Genomic DNA, 22,214 nt, shown 5'->3' with positions numbered 1-22,214 from the left:
TAACTTGCTGACAAGAATACTGTGGGAGACCGTGTCAAAAGCTTTGCTAAAGTCAAGATACAATACATCCACTGCTTTCCCTTCATCCACAGAACCAGTAATCTCATCATAGAAGGCGATTAGATTAGTCAGGCATGACCTTCCCTTGGTGAATCCATGCTGACTGTTCCTGATCACTTTCCTCTCATGTAAGTGCTTCAGGATTGATTCTTTGAGGACTTGCTCCATGATTTTTCCGGGGACTGAAGTACACCTCGTCCCTCTCAGATTTTGGACAGCATTTCAGATTCTTAAAACCTTTGGTCGAGTGCTGTGGTTATTTTTAGAAATCTCACATGGTACCTTCTTTTCATTTAGTCAAATCTGCTGTGTAAGTGTTCTTAAAACGAACGTGCTGCATCATGATCCAAGATTGCCATAACATGAAATATATGGCAGAATGCATGTAAAACAGAACAGGAGATGTACAATTCTCCTCCTCCGAGTTCAGTCACAAATTTAATTAACACACAGTTTTTTTAACGAGCATCATCAGCATTGAAACATGTCCTCTGGAATGGTGGCCGAAGCACGAAGGGGCATATGAACATTTAGCATATCTAGCACGTAAATAGCTAACTACAAAAGTGCCATGTGAAAGCCTGTTTTCACTTTCAGGTGACATTATAAATAAGAAGCGGGCTGCGGTATCTCCTGTAAATGTAAACAAACTTGTTTGTTTTTGCAGTTAGCTGAACAAGAAGTAGGACTGAGTGGACTTGTAGGCTCTAAAGTTTTACATTGTTTTCTTTTTGAGTGCAGTTATGTAACAAAAAAAATCTAAATTTGTAAGTTGCACGTTCACAATAAAGAGATTGCACTATAGTACTTGTATGAGATGAATTGAAAAATACTATTTCTTTTATCATTTTTACAGTGCAAATATTCATAAAAATAATATAAAGTGAGCACTGTACACTTTGTATTCTGTGTTGTAATTGAAATCAATATATTTTAAAATGTAGAAAAACATCCAAATTATTTAATAAATTTCAATTGGTATTCTATTGTTTAACAGTGCAATTACGGGAACAAATTATTTTGCCCCGGCAGTGTGTTCAATCAGTGGTTCTGTTATTTCCTCCTTTTTTTTTTCACAAGTTTAGTTATCTTCATTTTATTTCTTTTACTATTAGTGTATATGGTTAGGACCCCCCCCATATTTAGCATAGAGGGGCATGCTCTGCCCATAGGGTCAGGCATGCCCCAGTCTCCAAGCTTCAAATCTCCAAGCTTGCCTGCAGCAAGCCCATGAGCAACCTACACTGTAGCTGTCCAAAGTGTCTGGGGAAGGCTCACGTGCAAGAGCATAGCCAGATCTGCTGCCAGTTCAAGCCTCATATGAAAAAGGACAGGGAGGCTAGGCTAAGGTCCATCCTGATGGAACCTGCACTCAGACTGGCATTGGAGCCAAGCCGGTCAGACTCTGCACCCAGTACCTCGGCGTTGGTTCGGAGTGCTTCTCCAGCGGCATGGGTCTCTCAGCATCGTTCCCCTTCACTGGTGCCAAGGAAGAAACACAAAAAACAGCGGTCGAAGAGGGGATGCTCCCTAGAACTGAGTAAGGATAAGCCTGGCGAGTGCAGCAGACTGAGACCTGTGTTGGACCACTCCTCTATCCTGCTCTGCAAACAGCAATTTTGACTCCACCTTTCTGGCAGGTGCTGTTGAGTCTGATGCAGGACCACCCATCAACACCAGAGGGTGGTCATGGTGCCAAAGGAATAGTGGTGTCATCAACCCCGGAGGTGTTTGCAACAGCCAGGGGACCAGATGGCTCTCTTGGTATCACCCACTCTTGCGGGGTAAGTTCCAGCACTGGCAAGGTCGTCAAGCAGTAGGGAGCATGTTGCCCCAAGGTCCTATCCAGCATCAGGTCCACTGGTACTGACCAGAGGAAAACCGACCCTGCTGATGTCGGCGAAGTCTTCCCAACCATGGCACCATTCCCCAGACCCTCGGCATTGGCTGACAGAGGTGAGGGGTACCGTCCCCGCAAGCTGACTCATTCTCAGAGTCGGAGGTGGAGTCGGGCACCCAACCAAGGGGCCAATACCAGTACCCGAATTATGTTCTATCAGATCCTGATGTGAGGCCCCCTCCAGGAGCCTGGCCTGATGAACAGCAGCCCCTATGCAGGTCCAGCGGCCTTTTTGGCATTCGTGGGGTTTCCCCTCAGTACAGGGACTGCTTTCCAGCTGTTCGTACTTGGCGGCATCCAAGAGAAGGGCCCCTCTGCCACCCCACTTGACATGGACTCTGGCACCAAGCCCGGTATTCATACTTAGGACTTGGGGCTGTGTGACATGGTCGGTGCAGAAGAAGAGGAAGGCTCCTGCCAGTACAGGCTGCTGCCTCTTCTTCCCCAGATGAAGCTGTGTCGGGGCCGAGCGGCTCTGCACCACAGGACGACTTTAGAGCTCACCAGGAGCTACTGAAAAGGGCTGGAGGTGAAAGTGCTTAAAGAGTCCTCACACAGCATGATCAACATTTTGGTTGCAGCAGCCCTGTCAAAAGTGGCCCTACCCCTCAATGAGGCTGTTGTGAGTCCAGTCACATACCTGTGGCAGATCCCATCCTCTCTGCTCACCCACTTCAAAAAAGGCAGAGAAAAAGTACTTTGTTCCCACCGAGGGGTATGAATACCTATATTCCCATCCCCCTCCCGGGTCCATTCTGGTTGCAGCAGCCAATGAAAGAGACAGGCAAGGGCTGCAAGCTGCCACCCACAAAGGACTCAGAAGCTTTACCTGTTTGGTAGAAAGATTTATTCTACTTGTGGGTTACAGCTCTTCATCTCCAACCAACAGGCCTTGCTTTGGAGGTATGACTATAACATCTGAGACTAGTGTCAAAATTCAAGGACTTGCTGCCCCAGGAGTCCAAACAGGATTTCTCCGCTCTGGTTGAGGAAAGAAAAACTATAGCCAGGGCTTCCCTCCAAGTGGCCCCAGACGCAGTTGACACAGTTGCTAGAACAATGGCATCTGCGGTGGTCATGTGAAGATGCTCTTTGTTCCAATACTCAAGACGACCACTGGAGGTTCAGCTGTCCATTCAAGACCTTCCATTTGAGGGAACCTCTCTCTTCTCCAAAATAATGGATACAAAACTCCCTGGCCTGAAAGATTCTAGGGCCACTCTCAGGTCCCAGGGCCTTTCTGTCCCAGTATCTTCAAGGAAGCACTTCAGACTTCAACAACGAGCCTGCTTCTTGGCTCTGCCACTTCACCAAGACCTATTTAAGAAACAGAACAGGTGTTATAGGCGCAGGCAACCTCTCCTTCCACCTGGTCAAGGTTCCTCCTCCATTCTGAACGCTAGGGTACAGATGTGGGGACCTGCATGAAAACCTCCTAAGCTTATCTTTACCAGCTTACGTCAAAAAGTTCCCCAAGGTACAAAATATTCCACCCTTTGTCCTTGGATTGGCCGCTACCACCACCAAACAAATACTGGTTACTGGGGAAGAGCTGTTTGGAAACGTCTTTCCCCCCAAATACTTCCCAAAACCTTGCACCCCACTTCCTGGACAAGGTTTGGTAAAAAGCCTCACCAGTTTGCCTAGGTGACTACAGACCCAGACCTTTGGATCTTAAGAACAATGAACAATCCTCCCAACACTTGCATGCCCCCCTTTCCTGGGAAATGTTGGATAAAAAGCCTCACTAATTTGCATAGGTGACCACTGACCCAAACCCTTGATCTGAGAACAATGAAAAAGCATTCAGTTTTCTTACAAGAAGACTTTTAATAGAAATAGGAGTAAATAGAAGTAAAGAAATCCCCTCTGTAAAATCAGGATAGTAGATACCTTACAGGGTAATTAGATTCAAAACACAGAGAATCCCTCTAGGCAAAACCTTAAGTTACAAAAAAGATACACAGACAGAAATAGTTATTCTATTCAGCACAATTCTTTCCTCAGCCATTTAAAGAAATCATAATCTAACACATACCTAGCTAGATTACTTACTAAAAGTTCTAAGACTCCATTCCTGGTCTATCCCCGGCAAAAGCAGCATAAAGACAGACACAGACCCTTTGTTTCTCTCCCTCCTCCCAGCTTTTGAAAGTATCTTGTTTCCTCATTGGTCATTTTGGTCAGGTGCCAGCGAGGTTACCTTTAGCTTCTTAACCCTTACAGGTGAGGAGTTTTCCTCTGGCCAGGAGGGATTTTAAAGGGGTTTACCCTTTCCTTTATATTTATGACACACCTCAACCTTGCTCCAGGTTCACACAAATACCCAGGAGTCCCCACTTTTGAAGAGGTGCTCAAGGGTGTTATATCAGTTCCCCTACCAGATCCTGCCCCCCTTTTGTTTTCAGACCAATTCTTCCACTTCAGCCTGGTGTGGTCCCTCATCACCTTGGACCACGGGGTACTGAGTATGGTGGAGAAAGGTTACACCCTTCAGTTTTCTTCCACCCTACCCCCCCATCCCAGTCTCTCTTCAGGGGCTCTTTTTACGAACAACTTCTACTCCAGGAGATGCAAGCTCTCCTTCGAGTAGGGGCTGTGGAGGATGCGCCTTAGAATTTGAGAGGAAAAGGGTTTTACTCCTGTTATTTCCTAGTCCCAAAGGGCGTCTCTGACCCATCCTAGACCTGTGTCGCCTCAACAGTTATTTCAAGAAGCTGAGGTTCTGAATGATCTCCCTGGCCTCCATTATTCCCTCCCTGGATCCAGGGGATTGGTACACCGCCCTCGACTTGAAAAGACGCCTATTTCCACATGTCTTTTCTGGTGCCACAGGAGGCTCCTCAAATTCATCATAAATCAGGTCCACTACCATCCTCCCCTTCAAGCTTGGCTGGTCTCAGTGTACTCACTGAGCTGTCGCCACTTGGACCGAGTGCTTACAGTTCCCACCCCAGTCCTCGCTTCCCTCAACTCCTGGAAGAATCTCCAATTGGTGAGGGCAGACATTCCCTTTGTCGCTCCCCAGCCATCAGTATCCCTAATCTTGGTCGCATCTAATCTAGGTGTGGGGCTCACCTAAAGACTCGAGCCCTGTGGTCCCAGGAGGAGGTCTCCTTGCATATAAAGGTCAGAGAGCTCAGAATGGTCCGCCTAGCATGTCAGGTGTTTCTACCACAGATCGCAGGCAAAGTAGTGCGACTACTCATGGACAACACAACAGCCATGTTTTACATCAACAGGCAAGGAGGAACACGCTTGTCCACCTTGTGCCAAGAGGCCTTTCACCTGTGGGACTTCTGAGGGAAGCACTTCATCCGCCTCAAAGCTTCTTACCTTCCGGGAGCCCAGAACGCTCTGGCAGATCACTTAAGCAGGTCTTTCTCTTCTCACCATAAGTGGTCCCTTTGCCTCAACACAGCAAGATCCATCTTTCAGAGATGGAAGTTTCCCCTTGTAGACCTGTTCATGTCAGCAATTTTGCTCACTATGTGGTTGCAGCCTGGGCTAGTTCACAGGTACCTTCCTACTCCCGTGGACAAAGCACCTGTTCTACTCGTTTCCCTCATTCCTCTTGTACACAAGGTCCTACTGAAAGTAAGGCAAGACAAAGTAAGAGTTATTCTTATAGCCCCTGCATGGTCATGTCAAAACTGGTTCGGCAGGCTAGTGGATCTGACAGTAGCAGCCCCATTACCACTCCCACCCTTCAGGGACCTGATCTTGCAAGATCATGGCCGTCTGCCCCACCTGAACCTCAAGACCCACCACCTGACAGCGTGGAAGCTCCATGGTTGAATCCGGCGGAGCTAGCTTGTTCAGAACAAGTCCACTAGGTCTTGCTAGGTAGTAGGAAACCATCTGCTAAAGCGACTTACTTCACCACATGGAAGCGTTTCTCGGAGTGGTCATCCCAGTGAGGCCTCTCACCAACTCGATCACCCCTCCAGTTTGTGCTGGAGTACCTGCTCCATCTGAAACAATAGGGCCTAGCCATTTCATCGATCAAGGTGCATCTAGCAGCAATCTCAGGCTTTCACCCTCTGATGGACAGAAAGTTGGTCTTCTCCCACAAGGGATAAGAGAGACTTTACCCTCAAACTCGCAAACCCATTCCCTCGTGGGACCTAAACCTGTCAAGACTCACAAGCCCTCCCATTGAGCCGCTAGCATTGAGCCCTCTTATGTATCTCCTGAAAGGTCACCTTCCTGGTAGTGATTACCTCGGCCAGGAGGGTCTCAGAAATCTGAGTCCTTGTGTCAGAATGCCTGTGTACTATGTTCTTTAAGGACCAGCTTCAAATATGCCCCCTTACAGCATTCCTCCCAAAGGTGGTCTCACAGTTTCATGGTAATCAGGTTTTTTCCTGCCAGTTTTCTTCCAAAAACTGCACAAGAATTTGGAAAAGAAGCATCACACAGAGGTGTGCCCTGGCCCTCTACATTGAGAGGATGAAGCCATTCCATAAATCCACGCAGATCTTTGTGGCAGTAGCAGACAGGATGGAAGACCTACCGGTTTCCGCTCAGAGAATTTCATCCTGGATCATTTTTTGCATTTGTAAGTGCAATGAGCAGGCCGGCATCCCACCTCCTGCCATCTTGACATCCCATTTGACGAGAGTTCAGGCTTCATCAGCAGTGTTTCTGGCCCGGGTCCCAGTCCAAGACATCTGCAGAGCAGCGACCTGGTCATCTACATACCTTCTCCTCCCACTGTGCCATCACCCTGCAGACTAGACATGATACCAAGTTTGATAGAGCAGTGTTGTGAGCCACATGTCTGTGAACTCTGACCCCACTTCCTTGGGTATTGCTTGGGATTCATTTAACATGGAATGAACAAGCACTCAAAGCAAGCAAGCAAGCACTCGAAGAAGAAGAAGAAAAAACAGTTACTAACCTTTCCATAACTGTTTTTCTTCAATACGTGTAGCTCATGTCCATTCCACGACCCACCCTCTTGCCCCTCTGTCAGAGTTAGCTGGCAAAAAGGAACTGTGAGGATGCAGGGCTGGCCAGGCTCCTTATACCGGTGCATGAGCGTGCAACCCCAGAGGGTGCTAGAACCAGCCTGACAAATACCACTGAGGGAAGAATCTCTGGCAACAGTGCATGTGATGCATGCACGCCTAACTTGGAATGGACATGAGCAACACATCTCAAAGAACAACAGTTACAGAAAGGTTAGTAACTGTTTTACCCTATTCCTGTAGCTCTTGATTTTTAGTTAGATGGCAGCTATACTTCTTCTAGAAATATTTGTGATATATAATAGCAACAGTGGATCTCAAGGCACTTTACAAAGGAGGTCAGTAATGTTATCTCCGTTTTACAGATGGGAAAAGTGACTTACCCCAAGTTACCCAGCAGGTCAGTGGCAGAGTTGGGAATAGAACCCAAGTCTCCTGAGTCTCACAGTCCAGTGCTCAATCCAGTAGCTCATAACGGCAAATATTTGACGTGGCTGTAGTCTCAAAAGATTCTTATTAGGGGAGAAACGTGGATGGCTGTATAGAAGCTGCAATGTTCCTGTGTGCTCCTTTGGAAGTCAGTAGTGTTTTTTTCCTCCTATGGAGCTGCTAGTTAAAACAAGCTGTAATCTAGCTGTAATTTTTGTAGATTTGGTTAATAAGGAGGAAAAATAGATGTGATATGCCATTAAGCTTCTCTTATCTTATCTGTCAAGCGAGAAGTGCTGTTTTGAACTCTCTTCAGGGTGAAGTCAGCTCAAGGCAACTTGGGTATAACTGTCTAACCCAACTATATTTTAGCCCTGAAAGTTTGTGGGGTGATAACTGAGCCTGCCTGATAAGGTTAAGCTAATAGTGAAAGATGATATCACTGAAGACTTGTGGGTAATGTTTAAGAATGGTATAAGGTAGCACTGTCTGAGTTGTAAAAAAAAAAAAAAAAAAAAGGAGTACTTGTGGCACCTTCGAGACTAACCAATTTATTTGAGCATAAGCTTTCGTGAGCTACAGTGTGAGCTGTAGCTCACGCAAGCTTATGCTCAGATAAATTGGTTAGTCTCTAAGGTGCCACAAGTACTCCTTTTCTTTTTGCGAATACAGACTAACACAGCTGTTACTCTGAAACCTGTCTGAGTTGTGTTACAGCCATTAAAAGACACACAATATGGGGAGCGAATTAAAATCCAGTAAGTGAATACAGCACACAGTCACCTCACTTTTGTGTCTTTCCTCTTTTCCCCCAACAATTTTATTAGTTCTGAAATGAAAGACTGTAACTTTTCTATTGACAGCAAAAGAGGAAATTTCAGAAAACAGAAGTACTAAACGATATTCTCAGGATTCTCCGCCCTACACTGCCCCTCTCTCTCCTAAACTCCACAGACCTGACGCTCACCCATCTGAAGGTAACTTAAGTGTATTTGTTGCAGTTTGTGGGAGGGTTATTTGTGTTCATAGTATTTCAAATAAAAGAGAAACAAGTACAATTTAATTTTGTCTAGCCTTAGCCATCAGCTGTTGACAGAATGCATAGTCAGAGTGGGGGAGGGGGAAGTATAAGTAATTATTGGTGAGTGGGCACAAATATTGCACATTGGGAGAACTAAAGGGAGCTTTGGCCTCTAACACAACTAGCTCTTTTTTGGGAAAGGGTTTAAAGATTCACCGCAGACCGCTGATGAATGAAGCTGTCTGCTTAATGTGCAACAGCTTACTAAAAAGCCAGTAGGCTGCTACATCCCATTATAATGGGATATAAAATAAGCTACTATAACAACTGTGTAAAATACACATACTCTCTGCACCACTAGAGTATTGCACTCTCTGTTGGTAGCCTAACTTGAGTTCAGAAAAGGACAGTGAGGATGGCAGGAGATTTGCAAGGGTTGATTATGAGAGTCAATTAGAGATTTGTGACCTGACTTCTGAGAGGTTCTGAGCTCCTGCAGCTCCCACTAGCTTCAGTGAGATCTCTGCTCCTCTGCAGATGGAGCCATTATACTATATTTAGAAAGAAAGAGGAGATGAGGATAAATGCTAGGCTTATTTAAGACAGATCAGTCATTCCTTTTCATCTAGTCTAATAACAGAGGCAGGGGACACAGAAATTGGTAGCAAAGTTAGAGTTGATTTAAAAAGGAGATACTATTTTATACATACAATAAATCTGTGGAATTGAGTCAGACGTTTCTAATGGACATGGACTTAGAGGAGTCTGGCTATGTCCATGAATAAATATAACACATGGCTTAGTACCCTAAGCTGTACTAAAATACGGTTGCTCAAACTGGAGCAAACCAAAATGTATGATTCAAATATAGGCCAGTTAGCTGCAGTATCCAGTAAGGAATCTTGTGCACTCAAAATAAGCTTGATCACTTTCCTATCCCTATTCAATATATAGGTCTAATAACTACATAGTACAAGGAAGTTTTAAGAACCAGTAGTTCATTTATTATACACTATGGTTTCCTGGATTTCCAAAAAAAAAATCTGTAGGGAAAATAAATGTTGCCATATTTACGGGTCAGAATTTGTGTTGTCTTCAAACATTTTGATAAGTTTTCAATAAGGTTTTTATGTGTTTGAAGAGGCAAAATATTCTCCAGCATTGTATGTCTCCCACACAGCCTTTTAGGGCAGCGTTGTCTACTGAAAACTTGGAGGTAATTTCAGATCTCTCTATCATGGGCTGGTTAGCAAGAAAGACCAAGAATATCTGTTGGAAAGGATCTTCTTTTAGCAACACTTTTTCTTTCTAATCTGCTCAGGGATATTTCTGCTATCTGTTCTGCTAGGTGACAGTTTCCTCTTTGCAGCCATGGAGGATAATGGAAAAAAGCTGCAACCTAAGTGGCTAACTACTGTAGCCAAATACATCATTCTAATCCTGTATTAAGAAGAACCTTTGACTTTGGCTTCCAATTCCCAGAGGATCTAAAAGATGTTTCAAATTCTTGTGAAGGATCTTCAGGCTAAGACATAGGCCTCTGTTATGCTCAACCATAAGGATTCTTTCCTTGTTTGTCAATAGCCTGCTCCAAACACCAAGGATTTGGACGTAGAACTTCCAACAAGACTTAAGAAAACCTCATGTCTGTGGCTTCTCTCCATAGCTTATTTCAGATATTCAAAATATCAGTTAAAGTCTTCTTGGGCATTCTATCAAATTCACTGAAAAGTGACAGCCTGCTGGTTGAACAAGGGGATCTTGATTTAAAAAGGATTATTCTGAGCTGGTTATATCACCCTGGGATTGAGTGATCATGAATTGATTCAGTTTAAATTAAATGGAGAAATAATCAAAGCCAGGTCATCAACTATGGCTTATTTCAAAAAGGCAGATTTGGAGAAATAAGGAAATTTAGTTAACAATATAAACTGTACTGGTGAGTTCAAGAATCTAAAAGTAGTGGAGGCTTGGAATTTCTTTAAACAAATATATAAAAACTGTACGCAATTTGCATCCCAAGCAAGGGGAAAAATCTTGTACGGAAAGCCTCCAGACCAACTGGATGAGAAACCATCCCAAAAAGGTTATTAGGAATAAGCAGAGAGCCTACAGGGAATGAAAAAGGGGATTGGTTAGCCTAGACAGCTATCTCTTGGAGGTTAAAAATGTAGAAATAAAGTGAAAATTGCTAGATCTAGCTTAATTAGCTCTTGCTCAGAAAATTAAAATAAATAACCAGAGGTTTCTTAGTTATATAAATTAGAAGTGAATAAGGATGGATGAGGTTGGGTTGCTATGGAGTGGAGTGAGCATGGGGAAAAGATTAAAGATAATCTAGGAAGGGCAACAACAGCACCCAGTTGGGCAAAACAGTACCCCTGCGTGGCTCTTCAGCCCCCTCGCTTCCCAGCTGTACCCAGACCTTTACTGCCTTCCAGCCTGCAGCAGGAATCCAGCTCAAAATAACACTTCTGTTTATCTGAATGCCCAGTTATACAAATGTTTCAGGTGTCCCCACAGGCTATTACCAGTTTGTTTTATATCCCTATAATCTCATGCTTCCGTGTATCAGATGGTCACCTGCAGGGGTCAGGAAGAGATTTTTTTGCCCCAGTGTACTCTGGATTGTTTTGTCTCCTTCCTCAGAAGCATCAGAGATGGCCATGGCTTGAGGTGGGACTCTAGATGGGGTGGGCTGGTGCGCTAGGATGGTACAGAGCATTCTTTCTCTCTTTCTGAGGTGCTGGGCTGGCTAACTCTTGCCCACATACTCAGAGTCTAACTGATTGCCATATTTGGGGTCAGGAATTAATTTCCCCCAGGTCAGATTGGCAATGATCTGGGGGCAAGGGGTTGCCTTCCTGTCAGCAAGCCGGGATCACCTGGGTATCTCTCTCTTAATCCATTCCTTGCCATTGCAGGGCCGTTGGTGCACCTCCTGACTCTCCCTCTGGCACATAATAGTTTAGTCTCCTATAGGCTGTAATACTTTGGACTAATTTTGGTTGTTGGGTTGTGTGTGCAGGTGCTGGGTGGTGTTGGTGGCCTGTGATACGTAGGATGTCAGACTAGATGATCTGGTGGCACTTCAGGCCTTAAATTCTGACTTCTGTGAACTTTCCTACCTTGCATATGTGAATCCAAGGCCTATTTCAGGAGATTTTCAAATCCCTAATATCTTGAAAAGAAAAAAAATCTTCTGTCTCAGAATTTCATGAAGATGTCTTAAAGAAGTCTTCGTCTCAGACACCACCATTATCTCCAAGGTCTCTGACTTCAGAGATAAGGCTGCATAATCTGGATAAGTAAAATATGAGTCTCGTGTAACATTATGCACCCTGACAATCTTTCTGCTTCCTCAGTGTGTCGAGTAAAAAAAAATATATATATATTATTTTTTTCCTGACAGGGTCGTCTGCTTCCTTGCAATAAAATGGACCCTTTCTACGGCACTAGAAATTGTATGCTGGTTTAAACCAAAGGGTTCCAGACATTAATCCCTATTACAGTGTAACCCCTCCAGTTAATTTATTCTAGAAACCAAAAATCCTGAGATTTATATCTGCAGTTGATTCTCAAACTCTTCTATTCAGCACTTATATATTCATTTATGATTCCTCCCTTTTTTTACTTCCCATACTGAAATTTCCAGCAATGATCTCATTTTCTAGCTTCTCCTGTTTTTTTCAAGTCCTCTGATTTTATTTTTTTTTAATTATATGCAGGCCTCAGTAGCCAAGAGGAGGATGTTTTCACCTTTTGATATAGATGCATGTCGAGCAGACTTTTTAATCTCTTGCACAGTAATAGTTTTCCTTCTTGGCCAGTTCTGGAAAGTCTAAGCTTTCAAGGCCTGAACTAGTTTTACTCAATATTTGTCACAGAAAGGTGGTGTTCTAAGTAGAGGTAACCAAATAGACAGCCCTTGAAACGCTTCTTTCTTCATTTTGCAATTGGGTTATGTCAGCAAGAAGGATTTATTAATTAATTGCTTAAACCATAGAGAGAATTTCTTATTTTCCTTCAGGATTATGTTAAAATAATCACTGCTAAAATAAACCAAGTGCTTCCAGATCTCAAGAATACCTCTAAGCCAAGTTTTGACAAAGAGAGCATCTGGCATATGGTAGACCTCTAAAGCCAAATGTGAAAACATCACAAGTTTTCAGGAAAACGGTTCTTTTACCATCTTTTTAATTCCAGATGTTTGTGTGATGCAGAAAATAAATAAAAGCTACAAATGCTAGAAGAGTAAAGAGCATGCATTTTAGAAGCGTATTTCACAGCAGTTATCAGTCTTTCTCCAAATCCATCATTACTCCCTTTCTTTTTTCTTTCTCAGTGCTAGATTTGTCTAATGTGAGCAGAGAGAAATTTATTGCTGAAAAATGGAACAATTTCTTGCCAACTAATTTCTTTTTTCTCAAATAGCATATTGACCAATCTGGGCCATACTTTAATCAGACTATATTATTAGTCTTCAACAGTCAGTGATTTTTAAAAAAACTGAAACAGACCAAACACTCAAGCCCTATAGGCAGGTGGAAGGACTTTGTTATGTTGCTGTATAGCAACAACCTTTAGCTGACTCTGAAGCAGATGTCTACACTCTGCATTCAGTCCTGGAAAGCATCGAAGTGGAGTTTGAGAATATGTTTTAAAGACTAGAGATTAGCTGATAAACACTTCCTTTTTCAAATTTTATCAAAGGGTTGTTACCTCTTTCTTAAGCCAGAATGTATTTAATTGGTTTCATTTATATTTTCATATCCAGAGAAGAGTTGCCTGCGTGTAAGTGAAGTACAGTGGTCAGTATTTCTTAATAATTAGCACATCAGTATCTGAAATACCAGGATTTTCCTCAATACAGGAAATAATTGTGGCAACGGTTTGCAATCTGTTGACTTCATAAAAAGGGCCACTGTATCTGAAGATAGTATGATCTATAGATACACAGTTGCACACTTGTTTCTAATTAGAAGTTGATGGTTCTCTGTATTGCTTAGACGAGGCAAATTAAATATTACACAGCGGGTTTATCTTTTATTCCTACTAAAAATCTCTTACAGGATAAACGTAACACAGGCTTAATGGCTGCGCTTTAGAAAAAATGTTTAAACTGTGGATATGGTTCCTTGGTGATTATATCTATGCCTATAACTGCAAATGTATTGATACTACCTTCAGATAATTCTTAGAGAATCAACTCTTCCCTTTGTTGATAATATAGTTTTGTTTTGTATAGAATGAAACGACAGTGAAATGAAGTATTGAAAATTTCATATATTTTGTATGATCCAAAGTGACCTTCAAGCTCTCATCAAACTCTATAATAATCAGGTTTTTTAACAGCTGTAACTTTAAATGTATGTTAGGAACTTCCTACTGACTACTTTTACTTAAATAAGAGAAGGAGAATGGTGCTAGTTGTATTTGGTGCTTGCTTTATGGGGAGCTTGTTGACAGGCTTAAAAATTGTAGTTAGTGTTAAAAATAAATAGCATAGAATTAAATAACAAGGTTACAAAAATCTAACATGTTGAATAGATTGGTATTTGTGTTACTCATATTATGTAGCAGAAACATTGCCAACTGAAGAACATGGCACTGCCAAAGAACACCGATTTTCTGAGGACTCTGTGGATTCTGCGCTCAATTCAGTAAATCCTGCAAGCCCAACCTGCCGAAATTCCACTGAATATCGTACCTCAGGGAGTGCAGCATATTATAGAAATTCCCTTCAGCCAGTGACTGCTGCTTCAAACTCAGCCCCAGTCCTACACAGGCTGTCATCAAGCTCTGCTGGGAACAGCAGTTACTATGAAGTCAATAGGAATCGAATGCAGAGGAGGATTGAAGGTATGGCATACACTTAACCTTTTAAAATGTGTGCATTGTTAACTACTTTTTAGCAGTATGCAAAGTCAGTGGGTTATGAATTATGAAGCAAAGTGCTTTGACATCCAAGACTTCACATAAGGAGTCAGACTTAGGCAAACATGTCAGACCATCTAACGTGATTTCAAAATACAGAATTTAAGCTTTTAACTCTAATACTGTACAAGGCAGAGAAATCCTGCATACGATTTTTTACTCTGCTAGCTATCAAAGACCCTGCAGCCTGCCTGGCCGGGCAGTGCTGGTTACAGCTCATTCTCCAGCTTCTCAAGTACTGCTGCCAAGTTGGCCAAAGGATCACTGAAATTTGCAGTAAGGGGTTCCCTTCCCTTCCTGCACAGCATTCCCAGCTGCTGGTGTCTTGGGAGCTAGGAACCAAATGTCTCAAACTGATCCCTCCCTGATGGTACATAGTGCTAACACTTATACTGTTGTGTGTATCTGCAGTTGTAGAAGTCATCTGAACACAGATTCATGCTGTGAGCCAAATAGAACATCTCGGTGACTCTTTAGAAGGAAAACCAAATATTTTTCATTTTAATAAATTGTAAAAGAATTTGAGTGATCTTAGCCAGGTTGATACACTGGTAGAAGAGAGAGGACTGCTACTAATACGGGACACTAACAATGTGTTATTTTTCCTTTCGTTTGAGTCTGCAAGGATGTGTTTTTACTACATTGACACTTATGACATTTCTCCCTTTGCCAATGTTTTACATTTAAGCTGCAAGTTCTACAACAGGTCCTGATCTCAGTGCACTAAAAAGGGAACCCTCACGAGTACCAAATAAGGATCCTTCTACCTGGTCAATAGATGAAGTAATGCAATTTGTGAAAGAAGCTGATCCTCAGGCATTAGCACCCCATGCAGAACTCTTCAGGAGACACGTATGATATTTTCTATTTCTATTCTGCTAGACTTGATCACGTTACTAATCTGTGGAGGAAGTTTTTGTGAGTTTCCCTGCTATTATTGAATTTGAAGCGAAAGGTGGTGCATCAGCAATCAGATCACTCTGTTGGCAGCCTACCTTCTGGAGAAGCAAAATGTGCTCGCAGATTTCCTCAGCAGACATTTCACAGTCGACCAGGAGTGAGAACTCCGCAACTCAGTAATGTGTAATCTTGATTGCCCCCTTCTGGCCTGGGCAGTTCTGTTTTCCCAATCTCGTATGCATGTTATCCCAACCTTCCCCGAGCTCTTGACCCAGTAGAACGGCAGCATCAAGCACCCTGATCTGTGTCCGCTCGACCTCAGGGCATGATATTTGGATGGGCATCATCATTAGAATGTTTATGCTCCACAGCTGTACGAGACATCTTCTCCAATAGTAAAAAGGACTCTACTAGAAAATGTTACCTAGCTAAATGGAAGCACTTCTCTTCTTGGGCACAACAAAGAGTGTTCTCCCAAAGACTATGGCTATTCCTCTCATCTTGGACTCTATCCTATCTTTGAAGACATAAGGTTTGTCCATTAGCGCCTTGCGTGACCACTTGGTGGCGACCAGCACATCCCATGCACCTTCTCAGGGCTATTTGGTTTTCAAAGATCCACTGACCAATAGATTCTGGAAAGGCCAAGCTTACAGCCCCAGTGGGACCTGAACCTTGTTTTCTCAGTACTCACAAGGCCTTACTTGAGCCTTTAATGACTTGCTCCATGTCACTCTGTTGCATGAAGGTCGTTTTTCTTGTAGCCATCACCTCAGCAAGAGGGTTGGCAAATTTGGAGGGATGATGGCAGAGCCTCCATACAACGTATTCCATATGGATATGCTTTCTTTACATCTACCCCCCCAAATTCACCCCTAAGGTAGCTTTAGAAATTCACCTTAACCAGTCCATTCACTTACCTGTGTTCTTTCCAAAACCACCTCTTCAGAGGAACGAAGACTTCACATCCTCAATGTTCGGAGGCCTTGGCTTTCTGCCTACAGAGAACAAAACCACACAGGAAATCCCTGAGGCTGTCTGTCACTGTAGCAGAGTGGTCCCCAAATGTTTTACCTTCTGTCCGTGGCTCTGGGAGCAGGGGGCATGGACAGGGCTAAGGGGGTGAGGCCGGCGGTGGGGGCGGGGCTGGGAGCAGAGCCTCGGCCAGGGACCAAGGCCAGCAGCCAGGGCATGGGGCCAGGGCCAGGAGCAAAGCTGGGTGGTGCTCCCTCTCCACCCCCCATCAGTGCTGGCCCAGGCCCCAGCTATGTCCCCCTGAATGTTCCTCCATGCCCCTATAGGGGGGTGCGCTCCACCGTTTGGGGACCTCTGCTATAGCAGAAAGAGTCAGAGGGCACACCATCTCCACCCAGAGACTCTCCAAATGGGTCTCTGGCTGCATTCTACTCCATCCGTTTTCAAATCTCCACCCACACCCCACCCTCTTCCCCCAATGGAGTAAGAGCTTATTCCGCCAGAACACAATCAACACCTATGGCATCTCTTCAGGTGGCAGCCCTCTTGGACACCTGTAAAGCAGCCACATGGAGCTCCATTCACACATTTGCCGACCTTATTCCCTGGTGCAGGACACTTCTGTTGATGCCTCCTTTGGGATGGCAGTACTCCGCTCAGCCCTGCTATCTACACCCTTGCACCCTCCTCCTTCTTAGGTACTGCTTGTCAGTCACCCATAGTGGAATACAATAGGGGCCATCACTTGAAGAAGAGGGGGTTATTTACCTGCAACTGGAAATTCTTCGAGATTTAAGAACCCTATCTGTATTCCACTTCTTGCCCTCCTGCCCCTCTGCTTTGAATCTTATCTGATTCGTGGTAATTGAGAAGGAACTGGAGAGGCGGTGAGTCTGCCTCATCTCAGTTGGAGATGAGCCGGGGCCCATGCACAGACCCAGGGACGCTACTTTCAAATTCTCCAGCTCCAAGAGCATGGTGCGCATGTGTAATAGTGGAATACAGATAGGGACCACACACCTTGAAGAACCTCCCAGTAACCTCCTCTTTCAGAGGGATCTTCATTCATGACTTTGGACACCTGTGGGCCACTTAGACACCACATATGCTTCCTCCCCAGGATAGAACTTTTCTGATATCCCAGGATAGCTGATCCTTAATATTAACAGTCAAGTGCAAAGCTTCGTTGCATTTAGATAACACAGTTTTATTAGGAGAGAGAAGAAAGGTTAAAAACCATAATGAAAAGCATTTACTTGGTCTAATCTAGCCAAGACTGTGCAAATCTTCACTAGAACTAGCTAGATAATATATTTAGGAGGGTCAAAAGTTAGTAGCTCTAACTGTGCATGTCCTGTATACTCCTTTCATTCACCTGTTTTCCTTTCACTGTGTGGTTACGTGATGGGCTGCCTAATAGAGAACTACTGTCATCTCAAAATGGTAGTGTCCCCACCAAGAAGTGTCTGGCTTTTTTTTTATTGTGAACCCAACGAGCCAGAGTCTCTACTGCCTTGTGTATTCCTTTACACCTGGGCAAAATTTAAAATTTCGTGTAAAATTTCTCATGCACTCTGCACCAGTTCATAATAAAAATTCTTTTAAGTTTGGAGTAAGCTAGGTCCAAAGGAAACTTCAAGATACTGAAATATAGATAGATTTATATAGATCGATAAATGTAAAAAACCCAAATCACCTCCCCTTCTTGGTTTTTCTGGACATTTTTGGAATAGGGACCAAATTTCATAGTATTTTTCAGCCTATTCTGTTTTAGAAAAAGAGTGGTTTCAGTATGCAATTTCAGGGAAATATTCACTGAATTGCCAATACTTTTTTTAATAGCTTAGGCCTGTCCAACTGCAACAGCTTCTTTTAAAGGCAGTGAAAATCTGTTCAATTGTCCTTGCTTTTGATCCTAACATTCCATCTGGTTTAGGCTAGACACAGATCTGTCTTGTGTCACAGATCTAGATGATGTGTAACTCCCTTCCTCTGTGTGTGTGTGTGTGTGTGTGTGTGTGTGTGTGTATGCATGCATGCCAGAGTCTCCCTACGGCTGTTTTCAAGGTTCAGTGCAAGGCCTCAGTGTTTGGGTCATTTCATCTTTGACTAGAGAGGCCTCCCTTCTTTAGCAGATCTTCCTTTCTGGATTTTTCTCTTGGCCGAGTTACCTTTATTTTGGTTACAGTATCTGGTTTTGTCCAATGCCTTTTATTATTGACTTGTGTATTATCTCAAATATCTACCAAAAGGTGCCTTATAAAACACTTAAATGTCTAAATAAAAATCAGTTTGGTTTTATTAGCCATCAGAGGTATTAAATTATAGTAAATTACTGTTTTATATACTCTACATTAAGTTTTACTATGGTATAAACTAATACAATGTACTTTTTGATTTTACCCTGTAACCTGTTAAAGCCGTTGTATGTTGTATTTATTCCTTCTGTAGGAAATTGATGGAAAGGCACTACTGTTACTAAGGAGCGATATGATAATGAAATATATGGGACTGAAGTTGGGGCCAGCATTAAAGCTATGCTACCATATTGAGAGACTTAAACAAGGAAAGTACTAGCCAGTGGAGACAATGTAATGTACGTATTCATATCAGACTTAACTCTCAGGTTCACATACATGTTCTTTATTTAAGAATATTTTGTCATCATAAACAGTCTTCAGTTTGCAAAAGTTTCCTCTCAAAATGTGATAAAATATTTACTACCAAGTGAAAAAGACTGTTACATTCTGGTATTCTAACAACTGTTTTAGAAACGTCACACAGAAAGCCAGTTGGTGTTGTGTGTTTTTTAAAAAGCAATGCTTTCCTGAGTACTAACTTCACACAGAGTGCCGAGAAATCCATTCTCTGCTACAGACTTCAGCTGACACATTCACATTCAGAACCAAAACAGCTTAATCCCAAAGGAAAAAATCTGCATCAGGTGTTCACTTTTACAGAGGTGGCTGTAAAACTTTACATTATAAGAAAATTTTAAAGAAGCAGCAGTAGACTTCATCTCTTTAGTGAATACTCTTTGTCTGGTGCTCCAGAAAAGTAATATTCATCTGAATTATGCTATCCAGATTTCCATAAAGGGAATAGCCATATGAATTGTTTGATCTGTGTGTTTTTAATACAAATATAAGCTTTTATAAAGTGTGGTTATCAGTTCTCTGGTGAATTATGAGAACAAATATACAGTATGTTGTCAATTTATGCAGGCAATATTTCTGTTTCATGGAGGGGGCATTTTCTTGGCCATTTTAAACAGCCAACTGTTCTGGGGTGAATGGACTTCCAGATTTCTGTGGAACAAAAGACCCACATTTTAAACATTCCGTTCTTTTGCTGAACTTGGCATGGATATTTGTATTCATGCTTATGTGTATATATATGTGTGTGCGAGTGTGGTACATACATATATACTGTACATATGTATTCAGTTTTTTAAAAATGTGTTTAAAATATACTTTGCACTGTGACAGAGATAATGAGAAACTGTACAATTCAGCTTTTTTACCAGTAAATTTTTTGTGTACTTCTATATTCATTAGCACTTGTCCACTTTGCTTTCCATTCCTGGAGGGTAAGGAACAATCAATGGATGGGTGGATTCAAACAGGGGAGTGCCCTGTACTATGCAAAACTCCCGGTTACTTATTACTTAGCTCTGAGCCGTTTATTCTGGTATGGTTTCTGGAAATATGCATTTTGGTTCTGATGTTTCTTGTTCTTTGACTTCTTTAAATTAAATATTTCACTTGTCATGAAGAAGTAGTACTCATACTAATACTCTTGTTTTGCATAAAACTTGGTGCTGTTTTTATAAGCTACAGAAGTGAGTGTTGATAATAAAACAGCTTGCGATCACTGCCAATAAAATATACTTCAGGGACAAGAATGTACATTTTCTGTGTAGGAAATCGAATGTACTGTATGTAATAGTGCAAGTGAGAATAAAGAACTATTTACTAGGGAAGATGTAGTCCTAAAAGGATAGGTTTTATTATATTTCTTATTGTCTTTTTATATATGAAAGCTTCTAGTAAAAAATGTGTATTTTTTACAAATTTCTTGTTTGAAAATGCCTTGCTTATTGCTAGCTTAATATTCCTCAGGTTTTAGCAGAAATACTGCAAAATCATATTTTGTAGTTCTCAGCTTTCCAAGTAGTCATTTAAAGAACTACAGCACAATTTTAATTGAGAAGTTCATTTGTCTTTGAGGATTGTTTTGCTCTGCTATCACAAAACATTTAACACTAAGGGTTATGTAGTTTGGGTTACTTTACATATCCTTTGTGCACATGTGTGTTTAGATGGACTGTACACACATGCCTGCTTTATATCTAGAAAAGGGCAAAACAATGATGGAGAAATATCTAGTATATTTGTTATATATTGCTTATGCCACACTTCATCAATATATTAAGCATTATGCTGAATTTTTAACGTGAATGAGTAATAACACTCTCTCATAAAATTGCATTGGAAGTAATTTGGTCTGAAACTATATTATTGCATTGTCCAAATAGTTGGTATAAATGAAGATGTTTATGTTGTCTGTTTTTTACAACATCCATATAGAACAATGAGGTTTTAGCCTCTTTTTCATACACTCCATGGCTGTGGTAGAAATATTTGTACAAAGTTTGTATGCACATGAAATGCTAGAATGTCCTAGTACTAGAGTTTTACATTGTATTATAGCATGAGATCCAAGCAGTGTAACAGAATATATTTTTAATTGTTTATTTTCAACTGGATGTTCTGATCTAAAATAATTAAAAAAAAATTGTTCAGTGTTGTAATTGTCCATTTTGTTTGACATTGTCTATGTACTCCTACTTCAACTAACATTTGTGCAGACATCATAGTTGGCTATATTATCCAGCATTTTGCAGAACTTGGCAGTTCATGTAAACTTCTGATGTAAAGTTTTTTTTTTTATTACAGGAATATAACCTTGCAACATCTGCTTATCAAAAGCAATTAATATATGAACTTAGATGGATCTGTGTTTTTGAAATATTTGTGACGCTCTATAGCTGTAGTGTATACAGTATCTTGCATCTCGTATGATTCACAAAATTTCCACACAAATATCCATTAATTTGAAAAGGACAGGAGACCCCTACGAACCTCTTGTATGATCAGTCACTATTTTTTTTTCTTTCCAAAATCTTGAATGGTGAGATGTGTAGAGTAGACTGTTTTCCTTTCAGTTTAATGGCTGCCTTGATAAAATGTGGTTCATAACTGGTACACCAAGTGCATTGTATAAGAATCCTTTGGATTTATTCTTGTTTCTTGTTGTTTATAAATATATACCAGAATCTGGGTCATGCTTAAAAATGCAGTTAAAAAACATACAGACAGACTCATACATAAATTAAACCAGATTCTACCCTTTGAGTTTCAAGTGACTGAACATGGATTTGGTTGTGGCTGTGGTTTCCACAGGGATCTATTAAATTCAAAAGGGTTGCATTTGGTATGTATTCCGGTGGGGCTCAGTTTGATCACTACTGCTCCCAAGGGCTTCTATTTAAATTGTGGGTGTTCATCACTTATGAATCTGGCTCATTGTTCTTCCAGTACACACTGCCCAATACTTGTGTCCTGTGTCTAAGCAAAGACCGAAGTATTTAAGTCAAATGTTTTAATATCAACTAACATAGACCTCAATTACAAATTAATGTACTTCAGATTTCTGTTACACAGAAGTCTATTGTTCTGATGCCAGCACTGAACAATCAGCTTGCAATTTAGAAGTAACTTAATCAAGTGAATAGTAACTTCAAAGCAAAACATGGAGAGGAAAACTGCAGAAGTTGGGATCCAGTTAAAATAATCAAGAGGTGGTTTGAATTCAGTCTCTCAAAATATATTGATTACATGCAAAAAGGTAGCGTATACATGAAATGTGTTCTCTGCTGTTAGCATGGTTTTGCAGCTGATTATTTCTATACTTTTCTAGTTCCTCTTGCTGTTATAAGGCAGCAATATAAGTTTTA

General features: G+C 41.8%; 1 protein-coding gene across 8 annotated transcripts in view; it reads left to right on the top strand.

Moving 5' to 3' along the window:
• SCML2 (Scm polycomb group protein like 2) overlaps nucleotides 1-21,003 on the top strand; it is a 131,050-nt gene extending 110,047 nt beyond the window's left edge. For all 8 annotated transcript variants that reach the window (XM_073356349.1, XM_073356387.1, XM_073356359.1 and 5 more), the window contains 4 exons: nucleotides 8,226-8,339; nucleotides 13,964-14,245; nucleotides 15,009-15,172; nucleotides 18,647-21,003. In XM_073356349.1, the coding sequence (XP_073212450.1) occupies nucleotides 8,226-8,339; nucleotides 13,964-14,245; nucleotides 15,009-15,172; nucleotides 18,647-18,772 (686 nt within the window). In that variant the 3' untranslated portion in view covers nucleotides 18,773-21,003. The remainder of the gene's footprint in view (nucleotides 1-8,225; nucleotides 8,340-13,963; nucleotides 14,246-15,008; nucleotides 15,173-18,646) is intronic.
• The last annotated feature ends 1,211 nt before the right edge of the window (nucleotides 21,004-22,214 follow it).

Source organism: Lepidochelys kempii, chromosome 1 (assembly GCF_965140265.1).
Source record: "Lepidochelys kempii isolate rLepKem1 chromosome 1, rLepKem1.hap2, whole genome shotgun sequence".
In the NCBI taxonomy this organism is placed as follows: domain Eukaryota; kingdom Metazoa; phylum Chordata; order Testudines; family Cheloniidae; genus Lepidochelys; species Lepidochelys kempii.
This window is presented reverse-complemented; position numbering and strand designations above follow the sequence as displayed.